At 28.8% G+C, this 19,926-nt stretch overlaps 1 protein-coding gene across 1 annotated transcript; it reads right to left on the bottom strand.

Annotated features, from left to right (window-relative positions):
* Nucleotides 1–2,935: 2,935 nt before the first annotated feature.
* Nucleotides 2,936–19,145, bottom strand: LOC107454115 (carbohydrate sulfotransferase 5-like). The gene is made up of 3 exons (XM_043039145.3): nucleotides 19,006–19,145; nucleotides 16,258–16,448; nucleotides 2,936–4,039 (listed from the first exon to the last, which is right to left on the bottom strand). Exons 2-3 carry the CDS (start codon nucleotides 16,418–16,420, stop codon nucleotides 2,952–2,954), a joined length of 1,251 nt encoding a protein of 416 aa, XP_042895079.2. The 5' UTR covers nucleotides 16,421–16,448; nucleotides 19,006–19,145; the 3' UTR covers nucleotides 2,936–2,951.
* Nucleotides 19,146–19,926: the final 781 nt, after the last annotated feature.

Genomic DNA, 19,926 nt, shown 5'->3' with positions numbered 1-19,926 from the left:
AAGATGGCAGAATTATATTACTAACTTATATTAGTGACATGACTGTCCCTGAATACAAATTATGGTAACCAATCTTGCCATTAGAAAATCCTGATTTAGAAAGCAGCACAAACCTTCTTGTAACATTCACAAAGTTGCTCTCTTCTTAAGACGGTAGAATTATAACACTAACTTATATTAGTGACATGACTGTCTCCGTATATAAATTGCAGTAATGAATATTGTTATTAGGTCTACCCGACTGTGTGGGGGTCAAGGGACTGAACTTGAATCCCAAAGGTTCTGGGTTCGAATCCCGGACAAGGCGTGGATGCTTTTTTATTCTTTGTACTATCTGTCTTTACCGTGGGACCAACGTTGACCCACCTAATATGGTGCTTCTGAAAGAGGGGCCAACAAATCCGCCCTGATATAAACTTGAATTGACGAATGTTAACCCTGGTGGGCATTGGGAAAAAATATATTGCTATTAGAAATCCCTGATAGAAAGAGCAGTAAGAGCCTTCTTATAACATTGAAAAAGTTATTCTCTTCTTCTTAGGACAGCAGGATTATAATACTTAATTGCATTAATGAAAACCAATTTATTAATGTTTTGTTGCATCTTAGACTTGAAAGCACTTAGTAAAAAATGCGTGTTTCAGAGCTATTGTAAGCACTCACTTTAATTTTCAATAATAGTTATTATCGTAAAATTCATGTCGAAAGGTGATGGAGTAAAACTAAGGCATTCGCGGAATTCTCTTAGTGGCTCCATTAAAGAAAACACACTTTTCTCGTTAACAATATGAGTCAAAAAGCTGTGAGACATGTCAGTTAGAAGATAAGAAAAATTCTATTTATTCCAAATGTTAATAAAACGCATTGTTGTATTAAATTTTGTAATGGATTGTTGTATTGTACTTCGCCTAGTAACATGTATTAGTGACATGACCAGGGATGGACTCCACATAATATAGTCTTGGTGTATGATTGACACTTTCTAAAATCATGCCTTAATGGTTCAGAATTTACTATAATAAAAAAATTACCTGCGGTCTTTGAACAGAAAAGAATTAGGCCCATCTTACTAGTTGAGAAGAGGTGTTCGGAGATCGACTGATGGCTATTATTCCATCCTACTATCTAAGTTGTGTTAGTAGCACACTGGCCACAGTTTTGTCTTCAAATCACCTCTAACGATGAATCTAAGACAGACGTTAACAGATCACTAGTGTAGTGAACGTGAACTACAAAGCGGCAGAAACAAAATCAACCAAAACTTTGAAGTTGATTATTTTTTGTCTCATCTTATTCGTAACGCAAGATAAGAGCTTTTATTCAGTTTGCAAAAGACATCCATTACTTTTTACTGCCTAAATATCACTTTTATGGCAATAACCAAAAGGTGAGTTTACATAGCATACAATCCAACTAAATGTAAGTCAAAAGATACTCCGTGAATTTTAGCTCAAAGACTTCTATTTGCTTCATTTTAATATTAAATTCACTTAAAATATAGGCTTTTCCGTTCAGTGGAGGTTTAATTTTTTTTTTAATTCACTTCAATCATCACTTTATCAATCATCTCTTTAGTTAAAATCCATCGCTTCAATTGCTAATAGAAATATTGACTCTCACTTTAAATATTAACTAATAGTAGTTCTTCACTGTGTTAATTAAAACTTACTTGACCTTATAATTTTTTTACCTGAGTTTTACATACTCGCATTATATTTTCTTGAATACATTTCTTACTGTAAAATAAAATACAACTTGATAAGCGCATGTTTTTATATTTATAGATATTTTAAACATTATTTAATCTCATAATTAGTCTTAAAAATGGTAATTAAAAAATTTCATCATAGTTAAAATAAAATGTTAACATATATGTTTCTAACTTAAAAATTTGCAAACCTGTCATGAAATCAAACTTCCTTGTGTTTATGAGCTAAAGGCACATTTGCAGCAAAACTTTACAGAGAATGGCCAATATTTTCACGAATAAGAGTATGTCTGCTTTCCTTTTCAAAGAGAATCATCTACGATATTTATTTCCTAACGTATATCTTAATAATACATAGCATAGTATCTATAAACAGCTATACACTTTTGATATAAGAAATGTAAGATCAGTAAAAAATGAAATAGAATACTGCCCTAACTAAATAGCACTTTTCAATGTATCTCATTTTAAACCTGTTTTGAAATCTTCATTCCCCCAAGGTGCTTATATTCCTCACTAAAATGAAAAGTTTTAAAAATGCTGAATAATTCATTTTACAAAATATTTATATACTTTATTATACTTAATATATTCGGAAAATCCGTAGGAACCTTTGATAAAAGTTTTTGGAATGTTTTTTTGCTAAAAATCCATTTAGAGATCGTAAAAACAATTTTATAATATGGTTTATTCATATTTTCTTTAGAATCTGTGTATATTAAGAAAAATGCTAATTTCGTAAACATTTATTGCAAATTTCAATACATATTAGATCTGCGTGATAAGCCATTGAAATAAGTAAGGCGTCCAATTTTATCACATCAGATGTTTACTCTTAATAATTAAAAATAAAGTTTAGCCAATGAGATTCCTTAAAATAAAATAATCGGTTATAATTTATGAAATTGCCATGTTTATTTCTAATAATTGCTTATTAAAACTATAAACAGTGGTAATAATTACATAAATTAAATTATAATCATTAATATTTTCTCACCAATTAATATTATTTAATAATCATGCGTATTTCTTAACCATCAACCATTAGTTACATGGAACAGAAAAAAAAAGCTGTAGAGAATTTAAACTTCTGCAGAATAATTTCCCTTAAACTTTCTCTGTAGTCTGCCTTAAATAATTTTGGATCTTTTCCGTAGTGTATTGATTTAATTTAATTTATCTAAAAATAAACTTAGAAACTTTAAGCGTACTAAAACAATTTACATAGATGTTTTAGATATATTTAATCACAATATTTACAAAGATTATATTTTTGAACAAATCCAAATGTTTGTTTAACTGGATTATAAAGAGAATTTTTATAGAAAAATGCACATGCTTTATCAACTCCTAAACAAGCATCATCGTCTGGAATCCATTCCCATTTATTTAAGTGAACTTTTTTGAGTTCTTTATAAGCATTTACATTTCTAAGTAACTGTTTTACATCATTCATTCCAACTGATAATCCTACGAAAGATAAAATGTCTTGAATAATATGTTCTGGATCCTTTAAGAAGTGCTCGTAGAGTACAATCCGATAAAAATCGCGATGACCCATACCTTCAAACCGTTTCGCCGCTTGTAAGTCGTGCAGCATTCGTGAACACAAACTTCGCCCAAGAAAAAACATGTCCGAACCTGTAGTCCATCCTCCACGATTTAGACGACTCCTCAAGTGAAGATTAACTCTAGGATCTCGCTGAAGTATGATTACTTTAGCTATACCCTTGTTTTTCATCAAGAATAACTGAAGGTCTTGTAAATAAACTCGAATAGTCTTGGACAAAATAAATCGCTTGGTTCTGCAAAGTTCTTGAACACATTCAGAATTATTGCTTTGTTGCTCTTGGCAAGTACCAAATGCTTTTTTCATAAACTTTCGTAGCATCTGATCTGTGTAGCCAAATTTTGTATTTATTATTTTGCAATCAAACAGATCTGCCATGTATTCCACTGCTTCGTCTATATTCCGCCTAGATATAGGTTCTTCGCCGTCTTTTAAAGTAGTAGCGTCAAATGGTTGAAGAGGCTTGTTGATGTAAAATATGTCAGGATGTTGACTTAGTATGTCACCAATGTGAGGAGAACTAACATCAAAATATGAAAGTATCAAAATTTTCCTTTTCTTTGGAGAAATTGAAGTTTGTGGTGCGTCAAATACTTTCTGTTCTTTGATTTCTTTCATTTTTTTCTGTATTTTTTCAGGCAAAATGTGAACTTTTTCTAAATAATTTGGTTTGGTAGGCACTTTCGTCTGTCCTTTTTTGGTTGTCACTGTTGTGATATTTTTTGAGACTACTATTGTTTTCGGTGCAATACATTTGTTACCTATAAAAAAATAAACATTTAAAAATAACAATTCATGATTATAGCTTAAAAATAAATTATCTGTGTTGTAAAAAAAATGGCTGACAAGAAATTGGAATGAAAATACTTAAAGTTCACACATTGTTTAATAGAATAATATCGTATAATATATATATAATATTATATATATGATATATATATAATATTATATATACATAATATATATATAATATTATATATATATAATATTATATATATATATAATATTTTTTAATTAGAAATAATATTAGAAATGCATGAAACTGAAAAATAATTATTTAGCACCATTTAAAGATTTAAAATAATGCAACTATCTATGCAATATAAAAATATTATGGTAGAGTCACTTGAGTTCAGAATAATTTATTCTTGCAAACGTACATAAATTATAATCATCTTCACATTTATTTTTATATTCAACAAAATCATCATTATAGAAAATCTATAAACACTTCTACGGAAGTAGATTGAAATAAAAGGAAACATTTAACCAATGATTTTTCTTTCAAAAATAATTCCAAAAATGTTCCGTAAAGACCACCCTTGATATATATTATTTTATATTTCTTATCAAATATGGAAATAGAAAAGTTTTCATATATGGAGTTTCAATTGGATATTTTACGAGGATAAAATAAATACATTATTGAAATCAGACAAATTACAGTAGAAGAAGGTAGATATAATAAATATCAAGATAGGTTCAATTGTAGAGAGAAACTCGAATGTTTTTCTGACAATTAAAAAGCAATGATCGTTTCAGCTTCTCACAGAAGCAAACGAAGGTAGTGCTAGCTTCTCAAATTCATGCTTTCTTCTTCTCAAATTCATGCTTTCTTCTTAGAAATTAACTATCATTCGAAAAAGAGCTTAGCTCGACATCTTTCAACTCTTCGCTATTCCATTCCGTCAAAACACCTGTTTTATTGCTTATTACTCCTGTCTTGATGTCCATGATTTGACAAATAAAGAAAGCGTTCTCGTTTTTTCTTTGCTTAAATATTAATTTGCGAACCAAATGAACACACCTTTTTTATTTTCATTTTTAATAAGTATTCCATAAGTGCAGGCTATTAATGGTCTTTTCGGAACACCCTGCATGTAGAATAAATCATTTGTTTTCTTCATTAGTCATTAATAAACAAAACTTTGATTAAAAAAAAGATTGCGCAATGAGTAGTTCTTTTAAAAACATATATATTTAAATTTGTAAAGAAAAATATTTCGTTTTATTTTTATTGACTTATTTATTTACTTTTTTTGTTGTATGTAGAAATTAAAATCTTCGTTTACTGTAATTTGAAACTTTTTATAAATATATATTTTTTTGCTTTTCATGAACTGTTTTACTTTGGAAGAATTTACATGCATTATTAGAAAGAGAAATTAGCTATGTGATATTATCTCCTTAAAATCCATAAATGCATCAGAAATGAGCATTTTTTATACATTCCATGTTAAATTCTAATACTAGATCTAGCGCCATCGATAAGCAATTAATACAGCATTCCTTTGACAATTGGAAAAAAAATTACGTTTCCAAAATAATACTTTTTGCACTTTAAACTATAAGAAGTATGGGGAAAAAATTTAATAAGCAAAGAAGCAATATTTTAATAATGCACTGGATATTAACTACTTAAAATTGAAAACGTTATGCGTCCCAGATATTGTTTATGCTGATTAAAAGCAAAAGAATTTCAGGAGAGTAAAAATGAATAAAATTTTGATAGAAAAATATAGTTTGTTGGTATTTTCATATTTTTTAACTTGCACCTTTAAATAATTAACGCAATATTAGCAACAACATAAATACAAAATTTTTCAAACAGTTAAGCATGATGAATTTACTTCACACGTAAGTTTTCCAACAGTAACATCAGAAATGGTAAATTTTCGTCCCTTCATTAAATATTCTAATGCAATTAGTTGAAATTGCTGTAGTGATGCTGAAATGAATTATGACGCGTATTAATAGGTAAATTAACTGACTATACCATTTAATAGCTATTAAATCATTAATTAACACCATCTGAATTAAAAAGATATCGTTAATAACCTCTCAGATAGGTAGAAATGCATTTAAAAATATATTAATTTTCTGATTTTTTTTGAGGTAAAAACATATTGCATTTTCAATTACAAATAATTCTTTATGTACTTTAAACTGTAAAAAAAATATGAAAACTTTTAATAAACAAGGAAGTATTATTTTCACAACACATAGGATATTTAAAACCTAAAAAACGATATGCGTTCCAGTTATTATTTATGATATGAATCAAAAGAATATTAAATGAGTAAACATGCGTAATATATTTGTGAACTAGTATTTGTATAATTTTTAAATTACACCATAAAATAATTAACCCCATACTAGAACCAACATAAATTAAATATACGAAATTTTTCAAGCAATTAAACGTGATGAATTTACTTCACGCGTAAGTTTTCCAACAATAACATCAGGAGTGGTAAATTTTCGTTTGTTCATTAAGTATTCAAATGCAATTATCCGAAATTATAGTGATGCCAAAATGAAATATGTCACGTAATAAAGAGGTAAATTAACTGAATATGCTATTCAATAGTCATTAAATCATTTATTAACCCCAACTGAATTAAAAAGATAGCGTTAATAACCTCTTAGATAGGCAGAAATGCATTTAAGGAGATATTATTTAATTTTCAGAGCTACTTATTTCTGCTGTCTAAACACAAGAACGAGGAATATACTTATAACGAGACTGAATAATTTAATGTTTCGGAAAGCTTTGAAAGTAAATTTATACCCTTGGAAGCATTAAACAAGTATAAATACATATTTAACTGGCATTTTTCTTTACCCGGGAGCTCGAAACAATTACTCATATTAGACCCAGCTGGAAATAATTCATCGTTATTTTCATACTTAATTTTAATTTTACGGCTTTGTTGTTTTAGAATTTTAGCATCTGCAAACCATACTGGAGTAAAAATATATTCAAAGTAGCACCGTTAATTTTGAACGAAAAATTATTTTAATTTTTTTGTTGCTACAGCTTTTTAAATAATGATTTTGAACATATTTTGTAGATATTCGAAACACAAATATTTTTTTTTAATGGCGGGCACTTGGAACTATTGTCCATTGGCCACAGAAAGTGCCAGAACTGCTAACTCTCTTTTCGTTACCCAGTGGGCACCTGTGGCGAAGCCACGTCTGTGGAGCAGCGTCGCCCACGTCGCACTACCACAACCCGTTTATAGGGCGGGTCACATTCACACACAAAGGAGAAAGGACATAGAACACAGATAGCGAGAAAGAAACATCAATGTCTTGCCCGGGATTCGAACCCAGAACCTTTCTGATGCAAAGACAGTTCCCTGCCCCCTACACAGGCCGGTCAGCGAAACACAAATATTAAAAAGTTGTATTGAATGTGGTAGTATTATTTAATATTTATTTACGAACTTCAATCTATTGTTGTGTAAATTAGTTCACAACTCTAACCATGGTGAAAACTACCAGAATGTGATAAAACGTGCCGTGTTTCCGGTTCAAATTGTGAGTCTAACCATTCTTAATTTTTTAAAAAAAATACTTGATTAAAAACATAGATACTTACAAAAGCTTTTGCAGTGAATCAAATTATTAGAAAGTGAAAAATTATTTTCTTTAACTGATGAAACCTTTAATTTTACTTTCAATTCTTTAAAATCGGTTATTATTTCATGCCCTTTTATACATTACACTAGGGAGTAATTTTTTTTTCTTTTCGTAATACATGGAGTTTTTTAACGTCTCGTGGATATTTTTGTGTTGCTGATTTCAAATCTGCAATCTCTCAAACTGTCATTTTAAAAAATAAAAATAAAACTCTGTAGTTTAAGGAAAAAAACCAATTTCAAATTTGAAATCACCGCAACTAAATAACGCTAGATCAAGCACTTGTATAAATGCAACAGAAACTTTTGTTTCCCGGTGTTGTTATTCATTTTTTCTATGCAGTTCGTATGTTTTTAAACATTGTTTCATTTCTTTCAGTGTATTTTTTCCCATGGTCATATATAGTTTTACTTTTCCAGATTTCTCTCTTTCTATTCATCCCCACCCCTGAGAATTCATATTTACGGGATTTCTCCCAAGCGTTTTTGTATTATTTATTGTACTTCAGTTTATCTCATGTTACACCTGCATTACTGTTCGTTGAATGCCCATTGGGATGAGGAGTTATAAAGAGCTATAATGCTATTTTTATTATTAATAGTGGCATCTATTTTGCCCTCTATTTAATTTAAAGTTTGAAAAAGAAAGTGGCACCACCACTGAAAAGTATTGTAAGATTTAAACAATCTACTGAATGTACAGTGCTCTCCCCCCCCCAAAAAAAACGAACCACACTGCATAACTTTTGATCTAATGACCGGATCTTCACATTCTAGGACTCAATCTTAATAATTCAAGGGGATAACCTCAAATATGCTATTGATAAGTGCAGACGATATTTTAAGTTATGAAATCAGACACAAAAATATACTTTCTCCGAATAAACATACCTTTTTTTCCATTGATTTGGTTTTTAACCCCCAAAACATAGGGAGAAGCCACAATCTGCGAAATATGGTCCCCATAGCTTGGTCAGGAGAGCACTCCAAAGTTTGAACCCCTTAATGTTACTTTTACTTTTTGCGTATTTCGCCATATCCTGAGATTTTCTGAAGCAAATCGAAAAATTTTTGCGTATGATTGTAAAATTCGTCTATGCAAATAATTTCGTGCAAAAAATAAATTTTAGTAAATATTTATTATTTTATCACCACGTTTATATAAACTTGCCTTCGTGTATGTCTGTCCGGGTGGAATTTTGCAATCGATTTTAAACTAACTTCCCGACTAGCCACAAACTTCAAATTTGGCGCATAGTTCAGAATCGGATGACAATGCATGAAAATGAAGAGAAAAAAGACATACAAAGTAAAATAAAATTAAAATTTAAGAAAAAAATCATTTTTGAGATTGTCTTTTGTTGTCGATTCCATTATTTCAAATTAGTATTGCATGTCAGGTGAAAGGATTTATAATGTCGGAGTATTTTTATTGGCTGAAAAATCACGTGGTAGGATCCAGTTTTTCCTTATTCATTTCCAGATCGTTTTGGTTGTCATCAGCATAAAACTAATGAAAGTCGTAAAGGTATTATTCTTCTACAAAGATTTTCGTATCCTTAATTTAAAATGAAAGTTCTATTATTTTAGTAGTGGTCTTGCAGTAGTCTTGACTACTCTTGACTAAGAAAAATAATCTGAATAAAAATATGTATTTTTAAAAACCACGTTTTTTGTAGTGAAGAATAATAATTAAAAAGTAATAATTTTAAAAAATATAAAATAAAAATTAAAAAAATTATAATTTAAAATAAAAAAATTCAAAATAAAAAACAATATTTTTAAAAACCACGTTTTTGTAGTGGAGAATAATAATTAAAAAAAAATGAAAAACGAAAAACGTGGGGCGAATGAAATACATAACAGTACATATACGCATATATATACACATTTTCTATACACATTTACACATGCACAGCTACATACATATGCAGATACACAAACATATTCCACATCTACATTCAGATACAATAACAATTACAGATATACATACACATATTCTCAAGAGCACACATACACACACTAATATAACATTACTGTTATGTATTTCATGCGCCCCACGTTTTTCGTTTTTCAAATTTTTTTTTAATTATTATTTTCTACTACAGAAACGTGGTTTTTAAAAATATTGCTTTTTATTTTGAATTTTTTTTTTTAATAATAGCCGAAATAAATTTGAATTGTAAGGTGTACAATCTCTTACGTCATTCTAAAGTATTCAATCTCACATGGCAAAATACAAAATTTGAACGAAATCGGTTGAATAGTTTCTGACTAATCGAATTCTTAAAATTAGATTTCTCAGAAACTATTCGATCGATTTAGCTTTGGCATCAATAATGGAATGAAAAATTTTTACGTTTCACCCAAGCGAATTAAAACCATTCCACTATTAATTTTGTCTTTTAGTGCATAGCTTAAAGTTTTTATTTTAATAAGTATATATTACAAAATTAACTAACCATCATTGCCTTCAGTAATAGTATGGCAATTTTTTACTTATCTTCTTGAAGAATTGGTATTAGTTCACCATTGATTTGTTGTTGAATACTGTTGATTTTAAATTATTCATTTTATAGAAATACGTTTCAAAAGCATACTTGTAAAACTAATACCCTGGTTCTAGAATACTTACAAAATACTAATTTGCTGACGTAGTTCACCTATGCTACTACGCTCAATGTGATCACTGAGTTCATCTGACGTAAAGAATTAAGAATGATACGTACATTTTAGCCTGTGTTTTTTATATTTTTTTCCAATTCCAGCAAATTACATACATTTGTTTTTCATAAAGAATATTACGTTTTAAACTTTCTTAAAATTTGTTTTCATAATAAATAAAAGAAAATTAATTAAATAAATCTTCTTATAATTATATATTTCCAAATAATTTGTTTCGAATAATTTAAGTAAATTTCTTTAAAGTTATTTCGTATTTAAAAAAACATTCCTTCATGTAAAATTAAATTTGTAATGTACTAAATTTAATTAATGTTCTCTTTTTTTTAATATTTTTCCCATTCGAAAATTTTTTTTTCAACAAAAATGAGACTTATTTTCATTTTGCTTCCATCTTGCCATTAAACTAAAATATTACCATTATTATAACTCATTTACTGTCTAAAACTGATTAGTTTAATAAATATGAAAACATAATTACAGTTAAGTCACCACAGTGTATTACTTTAAAGAAAATTATCTTTTTTTTCTGTCTAAAAATAGCAATTACTGTAAAAACCTTTCAATTCCCGATTGTAATTTAATTTCGGGAGCAGATGTTTCGGCATCAACCAAGTATGGAAAACGTGATTTTCACCACGGATATATCATTTGAATAACACTAGTTCGAATTCATTTAAGCAGTGAACGTGAAATCGCTGAAGCAATCTATACAGCAATTGTACACCGTCAGAAATTGCTTAAGCAAAAAGTAATCAATTCTCCTTAGTTATTACTAGTTTGTCGACATCTTTAAAGCCCGGGAATTGCATTTTTGCAAATATAACTGAACCAGTCTTTTAAAGATTTAAAGTTCCACTTTATATTTGCTTATTTTAGAAATATTTCCTGAAATTAATTTGCTGTCGAATGAAAAGAAAATTTTAAATTGAGTTCCCTGAATAATTACCTAAAAAGGAAATTTTTTAATTTTGAAGTAAATTTTTATTCTTAGTATTCATTATGGTTTTTGGAAAATTAAAATCGGATAGTTAGCGTCTATTAAAAAATTTGACAGAAAAATGAAAATTATTTTGCATAAGTTCATGAATACTACACGAAGAAGACAATTGTGGTAAAATTACCTTATTCTCAAATGAGTATTGAGTATTGAAAAAAAAAGCAATGAGTGTTGTAAAAAATACAATTCTTTCAACTAAAAACCAAAATACACAGTATTTAAAACTATCATCTGGTAAATTTTCTGCTCATATCGTAACGGCTTACCGTTAAGTTTGGTTTACAAATTATAGTTCTTATAACCTCGCAGTTTCCAAAAAATACAAAACCGAAAGGTCAGCCGAATAAAGGGTTTTTATACCATGCCCCACGAATAATGATACAATTATCAAATTTTACTACATTTAGCCACTTTTGTCGCATATTATAAAACCATATATTACTGCTAATCCTACCAAAATCTTTGCCAAAGTTCTTCGGTAAAAATTACCAAGCTTTTGGTGTTCCCATAGAGCCAGACACCCAGCAAATTTTGCCATATTATGGTTGATTTGACTGTACTCAATTTATCATTTACTTTTTTACCTGCTTGACAATGTATGCAAAATTAAATAAAATATTTTTAATTAATGCTTTGATTAAATATTGGTTAAATATGCTTCGTAATAATTATTTCAAAAATTATTTTTATCACAAAGGTTCCTTAATATTTGTTTTTTTTAGGATGTTTGGGCTCAAAGATATTAAATAGTACTTAAAAATTTCGCGAAACAAATTTTAATGACTTAGAAAAAATACCTTAGTACTGTTATAAGAATGATATTTGATATTAATCTGGATTTTTTTCAATATGTGAAAAGTTTCATACTTAAATCGGATTATTATAGATTTTTTGCGATGTCTCCGTTCATTATCTTTGTTTTTTGCTTGTTTTAATGAGAGACAAAAGTGTTTATTCAGAAACATTTGTAACTTACAATGTAAAAAATCCTGCAAAGCGATTTAACTTCCGAAAAAAATATGGGGGAAATTTCTGGAAATGTCTCTATGTTTTAAGTAAATATTAATTTTTTATTTATTTTTTTGTATTCATTCTCTTTTTTCGTAAAAATTTAAACTGTATGATTAGTGCTTATAAAAAAAATTAGACCGAGAAATAAAAACGCTATTCCGCATAGCTTTATGAATGCTGTTATTTATTTTTAACGGTTTTTACAATGCATGGGAGTTTTAAAATTAAATTAAATATTTTTAGTTAATGCTTTGTAAAACCATCATCTGAACTTTTTTATTAATAATTACTCTAAATAAAATTTTTGTTTCTATAAAGATTTATTAAGGTTTTTCAGTGTTGCATTTTTTATTAATAATGCACTTTACAGAATTAATTTATGCAAATTTAGAAAATGCATTTAATATAAATATCGATTTTATTTTCAATTTTGCGAATGTTATGATTCTACAATACTTTTGATACCGAGGTATTATTTTCCTGTTACACTGTTAAAATTTTCATTCGAAAATTGCAGTAAAATAGCAGGCAGAAGTCTGTCCATCTAATTTACAGTAAAATTAACGGTAAAGAACATTTTTTACCTAAAGGTAAAGGTAAAAGAATCGTAAACAACTTAGCAGTTGTTTACGATTTTACGATCTTAAAATCGTAAACAACTGCTATGGTTAAAAAACCATGAATGCAAAAATATACAGTTTTCTTTAACCATTTGAAACTAACATGGTTTCAAAACCGTAAAAAACGAAAATTAACTGGACATTGCAGCCAAACTTATCGTTAGGTAATGAGTAGAGCCTGGATTTTGATGACCTAAAAAATCTCAATTAATGCCCTTAAAAAGTGCAAAAAATGCCCTTATAAACTGCAAAAAATGCCCTTAAAAGTGCAAAAAATTCCCTTAAAATGCGAAAATTGCGCTAAAAATGCATTATGACATGACCTAAATAGAAGTAAAAATATTGAACTAAAACAATGTTTTACTCTTTAAAATTATTATGAGTCGTTTCAAAAAATATAAAGCAATGCAATACTTATTCTACGTTCATTAAAGTTTAACAAATATGTTTTATATACTAAAATAACAAAAAAAAGGAAAATATATTGACTCCAAAACATTTTCATTTTGTATAGAAACTTAAATGAATATAACAACTTCCATCTCATAATATTACTAAATATCAGAATTACAGTGGATTATTAGTTTTTTTTTAATATTTTGAAATGTAAACGAGCGTCTCTTGTCTGAAAGCAAATTTTTATACCAGGAGAAGCTTCTATCAACGTCTACTGATGTTATTGGTGCGTACTTGAAAAGGACGATCACACTTACTGACAATTCTTCTTCAATTAGAAAAGATGTTGCTTCACCTGTTAATATCCTAGAAATTTTCTTCATTGTTTGGAAGCCAGTGTAATAATAAAAAATTATAAAAAATAATAAAAATTAGAAAAATTAACAAAAATTTAAAAAATGCTTTAAAATGCAAAATACGCCCCAAAATTTAAAGAAAATGCCCTATAAATCTCAAAAAATGCTCTAAAGGACAAAAAATGTCTAAAAATGCAAAAAATGCAGAAAAATGCAAATGTCATCAAAATCCGGGCCTTAGTAATGAGCAATGGAGTTAGGTTGTTAGATTGTGGTTGAGTTGTATCAAATGGACCGTGGAATGTGTTTTAATTAGTTTATTTTGCTGTTTCAGCGATCGTAAGAGATGGAAAATTTTAGCATTTTTTGTGTTAAGCAGCTTTATGGTGCTGCCAGCTATGCGTAGATGAGTGTATCGTATTCTAATAGCCCAGAATCACAGGAATAGGAAGCACAAGACAGGAGAAACTCTTCGTGTGTTGAAGGGGAAGGTGGAAAGATCCCAGTGCCAAAGATGGGATTCGAACTCGCTTTTTATCGGTCACGAGAGTGACATGTTAGCTCTCTCCCCTGTAATATGTACATGGCTGCAAGGAACTTTTTTTTTAATGGCGGGCACTTGGAGCTATTGTCCATTGGCCACAGAAAGTGCCAGAACTGCTAATTCTCTTTTCGTTACCCAGTGGGCACCTGTGGCGAAGCCACGGCGATGGAACAGCGTCGCCCACGTCACACTACCACAACCCGTTTATAGGGCGGGTCACATTCACACACAAAGGAGAAAGGACATAGAACACAGATAGAGGGAAAGAAACATCCATGCCTTGTTCGGGATTCGAACCCAGAACCTTTCTGATGCAAGGACAGTTCCCTGACCCCTACACAGACTGGTCGGCGCTGCAAGGAACTAAGTAACTTCATTAGGTGAGCCTAGTTAATGCGATAAAATTCTGGTTGTTTAACCGTATTAGATGAAAGCAGTTAATAAACGTTTTTTTTTCTCATAGTTAATAGTTTGAATACTATTTTATGATTAATTGAATGTTTTGTTTCAATATGGTAAAACAGCAATTGAATAAATTGTTATTGTGATGCCACAATTGGCATTACATATTTATTTTCTATCCTTTTAAAATATCTTTCAGCACTTAAGCTTATTTTTATTAATAGAATTACATTTAAAATAAATCAAAAACTTAATCTTTTTAAACGAACATAAAATATTTATTTCTTCTCTTCTAGATCAATGTAACGGATACTTTTTTATTTCATTACTAATGCAGACATATTAATTCACTGTCGCCTCTAATCCAAAACAAAAATCTATTTATAACTTTTTATTCTAATTTCTAACCGCAAAAATGTTTCAGTTGCATGGTTGTAATAATTCTCATAAATTTGTAGGCGACTCGTGATCGCCAAGGTATTATTTTAAACCCAATATTGATATGCCGATTGGCTTTGTTTTGGCTATGCTATATTTTAATAAATCGCCAATTTTGGATCTCCTACCAATGCTTCTGTGTCCGTTGGGAACAATTTACACGTACTTTTTAATTTGGCTTTTGATTAGGCAGGTCGTGGGGATTTGTCTCCCATGGCCTGACCTATTTTAATATTATTATGTAAAACTTGTTCAACTGAAATTCTTATGAATGATATGTATATTTGGTACCTCGAGCTCTGCAAGTATACTAAATAAAAGCTTTTTATTAATTCTGATCCAGTTCAAGTATAATTTTCATCACCCTTCTGTTTTCATTATCTTCAACTTGGCCCACTATACCAAATACAAATTCCAACCTCACCTGATATTCCATAATCACCACTTAAATTGACACCCTGAATCCTCTTTCTTCATAGTTATTTAACTAATTTTTCCGAGAAATTTCAAACAGTATGATCTAAATTTGTTTAAATGCACAAGAATAATCTTAAATTGTGAAAGGAACCCGATACAATATCACCTATATCAACAATTTATTTGATTTGATGCGAAGAAATTTCTAACAGTGTAATTGATTGCAACTGTTTTTTTAAAGTTAAATTAGTAAGGAGTATAAGGAAATATATGATATCTTTCAAAGTGGTTTTATAGTTGAAATAATTCTGATATAAATTTGATAAACAATTAAATCATCGTTATACTTGGACTGTGATAGTTTTTGGTATATATATGCCACCTTTTTTGGTGTCGAGGTAAACTGTACACTGAACTGTATTGATCGGTCGAAAAATTACATAAAATTTAAAAATGTGATATATTAAAAATGTATTACTAAAAAGTATTTATCTTTTAAACAAAATGTTTCAACAATAAAGCCATAAATTGATTCGAATGTGCGTGAACATATGTATTTTCAATAAACAAATAAGCAAAAATGAACCAGTAAAATTAACAATGAAAACACCAAAACACCAAAACCAAAACAGTGGCAACTATACACCAAAACATTTTATACAGAAATGAAACAAAACAAAGTGTACCTTTGAGGCAATTTTCTAGTTCATTTCTTGTTTTACTTCTTCTATTTATGTATGTATGATAGGAAAAGCAAAGTGTGGAAATCAAAGCAAGAAATACAAGCCATCTTAGATAACGCAAAGTAAGAAATTGGAAAAAGATCAGCCTTCTTGAAGAAGCTTTCATTTGCTACTGTCTTTATTACTATTCTCATCTGAAACATAAGCGTATTATATTTCACAAAATATTGTATTTATTACTAGGAGATTACTAGAGAGTTTGGAAGAGATACTATACATTCTTGTTAGCTTTGTCTACATTGTAAAAAAAGGTTAGTGTACATTAAAAACGGTGGTAAGCTTATTTTAAAAAAATGCTATACATTCTTGTTAGCTTTGTCTACATTGTAAATAAGATTAGTGTAAATTAACGCTAAAAATGGTGGCAAGCTTATTTTTAAAAAAATACTATGCATTCTTGTTAGCTTTGTCTACATTGTAAATAAGATTAGAGTAAATTAACGCTAAAAATGGTGGTAAGCTTATTTCAAAAAAATACTATGCATTCTTGTTAGCTTTGTCTACATTGCAAAAAAAGGTTAGTGTTCATTAAAAATGATGGTAAGCTTATTTTAAAAAAATACTATGCCTTCTTGCTAGTTTTGTCTACATTGTAAATAAGATTAGTGTAAATTAGTGCTAAAAATGGGGGCAAGTTTATTTCAAAAAAATACTATACATTCTTGTTAGCTTTGTCTACATTGCGAAAAAGGTTAGTATACATTTACATTAAAAATGGAAGCGAGCACTTTACACAAAAGTTGTGTTCGATTATACCAAGAACCAAGGATAGTTTCTGGTGCAGTGAAACAGTAAGAATGTTCTTTTACAGCATAAAGTAGCCGCCTCAATTTTTGTTATTCTGAAACGCTTAAATTCTGTAATTACTGTAAGATATGAAACTCATAAGAATAAGCAAAGTTATTTTTACGATATTGCATCTATACGTTATTTCTTAAAATAAATTAGTTTGTTAATCATGCATTACTCACAATATAAATAGAATTTTAATATGAATTTGAAAAAAACTTAACAAAACCAAATCTGATAGAAATTAAATATTATAAAATTATTTATTACAGTTGACATAATTATGTAAATCATTTTATAAGGACATAATTATCGTTATTGTAGAACTAAAAACATGCGCGGCTTCTTATGACAGTTGACTCGCTTGTTTCAATGCTCACTTTCACGATGCTGAACATTTCGCTTAAATATTCAGCATCGTGATAGGCGAAAAACAAACTTTCACCTTCTCCATCAATTGTAAATAAAAATTACCGATTGCTTGACAAATTATCTGACTCAAACATTGGCAAAAATAATTCTTCAATTAAATAAGAACATTATTTCTGTGACTTTCTCATTTCAGGAATTTACTTTTAATCAGGAATTTACTTTTAATCTCACCCTTTCATCCGTGTAAAAACACTTGATTCGGTTATAATTTGAAATAACGCGCAAATTTCAAATTTTTAAAACGCAATTTTCAAATCAAAATCGACTTTGGATAGTTATTACACAACTATTTTTGCACTGTAACTTTTTCTTGTTTTGTCTTGTTAGTTCGTCTTATTATAAAAATCACTATGGGTACATAAAAGTGTGCATTAGCTATTAACCATGTCTTCAAAGAGATAAAAAATTTTAATATGTTTCATATTAAAAGGGATATATATACATATATATATATATATATATATATATATATATATATATATATATATATATATATATATATATATATATATATATATATATATATATATATATATATATATATATATATATATATATATATATTTGTGGAGTTATACAAATCTCATCAAAGTTATACAAATTTGATGAGAGAGAAACTTTTTTTTTTTTTAAATTTTCCTACAAATTTGCTTTTGTTGAGGAAAACAACGAAAATTTGTCATATCAACAGAGTGACAAAAAGGACCTTACTGTCTATTAAAAATACGTCTGTTTTGGTAATATTTCATATTAATTTAAAATATTTCTTTTTTTTTATTTCTTTTTAATTCTTTTCCTTTTAAAAAAAATACAAAATATTTTTAATAAATGCTGAAATGCTCTTTTGAAATAATTAAAAAACATTTTTAATAAATACTGAAATGTGGTTTTTAAATCATTTATCATTAGGAAACAAACATTTTAAAGAGGTTTTTGACAACTATACAAGCCTCCATTATAATGGGGGTATACAAAATGAACCAATTGAAAGTCATTTCGGATTTTAATTCATTTTATAACAGATTTGCTCCTACTTTAGAAACACTTAGTAATGTGCACTATTTTAAAAATTTCATAGAAAATATTATATTAATAAATTAATGTACAGTCGCTTGAACTACTATAAAAGAATTTTAGTCACTTTTGTTGAAATATTTTCCTTTGTGTAACTTTTTATCTTTTTCAATAGAAATGTTTTACATTTTGCAAAGGAAAATAAAAATATTTACATTGCAATGTAAAATAAAATGTGCTAACAAGTTTAGTTTGTAGAAAAGCATTTTGAAAAATTCAATGTGAACATTTATTTGATACCTTAAAACATCAATATTTGCGAATTCTTCACAAAAATCAAAACGTAAATATGACTAAACGTAATAATGAAGAAAAAAAATTCATTCAATTTATCGATAAATTAAATTAATGTTAAAATGAATTAAAAATAAATTTATAGAATTAATTAAAACCTACCCAAAATAAAATGTTGAAGATGAAGTCGTTTCAAGAAACTGGAGTCGATTTTCTGAGAAGAAATAAAAAGCCCGTCTGTCTGAATACCGATTAACGTAATGATTACTGTTCACTAGGGTAGGACTGAACTTCCCTTCCACGTGCCTAAAGGCCAAACTTCCAAATCGATGTCCACCTGCATCGTTATCCAAAACTAAAAACATTTTCATGTATGCAGGTCATTGGCAAAAGAAATAATTCTAGTAGTTCCCAAATTTACGCATGATGAAACTTTCTTCTTATGCTGCATAGACGTTTTCTGCTCAATACATTTGACATTAAGTTTGTCTGGTCCGTCTTTTACTTTCTTATTACTTCAATAAGTTTATTTCGTGCTCTGTTGAATTTATTGTTTCTCTGTTTTTCAAAGATAAATCAGAAAATTTTATTTTATTATATAACAGTCCTTGAACAGCCCACCCAATTGTGGGTTTACGACTACTAATGATCAACTCCGTAGCATTATAATTTTGAACCAAATCCAGAAGACAAGGGAACTCCTGGATCAAGTATTGAGAGAAATGTTTCCTTCGTGGGGGACTTTTTGATGGAATTAACCCGCATTTGCTTTACATGGAGAGGAAAACCGTGAAAACCACCCATGATTCGTCTACCACTGAGGATATTTTTCGTCGCCACTGTGGTTGGTGCAAGCGGGATGCGGAATTCGTATTGACCAGCCATTGCCGGGATCCTCACTCGAAGGTGAACGGGTCAATCAAAAAATATAAAAATATTGCATTTATAATATAAAAAAATAGTTTTCGGTTAGGAAGCGTAAAGCAAGGAAATGTAGAAATCCACCAACTTTTTTTTCTCCTTTTTTTAGTATTTTTTTTAATATTTTTAACATTGCATAAAATGGGAGCTCATAAAAATAAA

The sequence above is a fragment of the Parasteatoda tepidariorum genome, chromosome 6, assembly GCF_982258835.1.
Source record: "Parasteatoda tepidariorum strain Cologne lab strain chromosome 6, Ptep-v5.0, whole genome shotgun sequence".
Taxonomy (NCBI): domain Eukaryota; kingdom Metazoa; phylum Arthropoda; class Arachnida; order Araneae; family Theridiidae; genus Parasteatoda; species Parasteatoda tepidariorum.
Note: the sequence above shows the minus strand (reverse complement) of the source record. Positions and strands in the feature narration are given on the sequence as shown.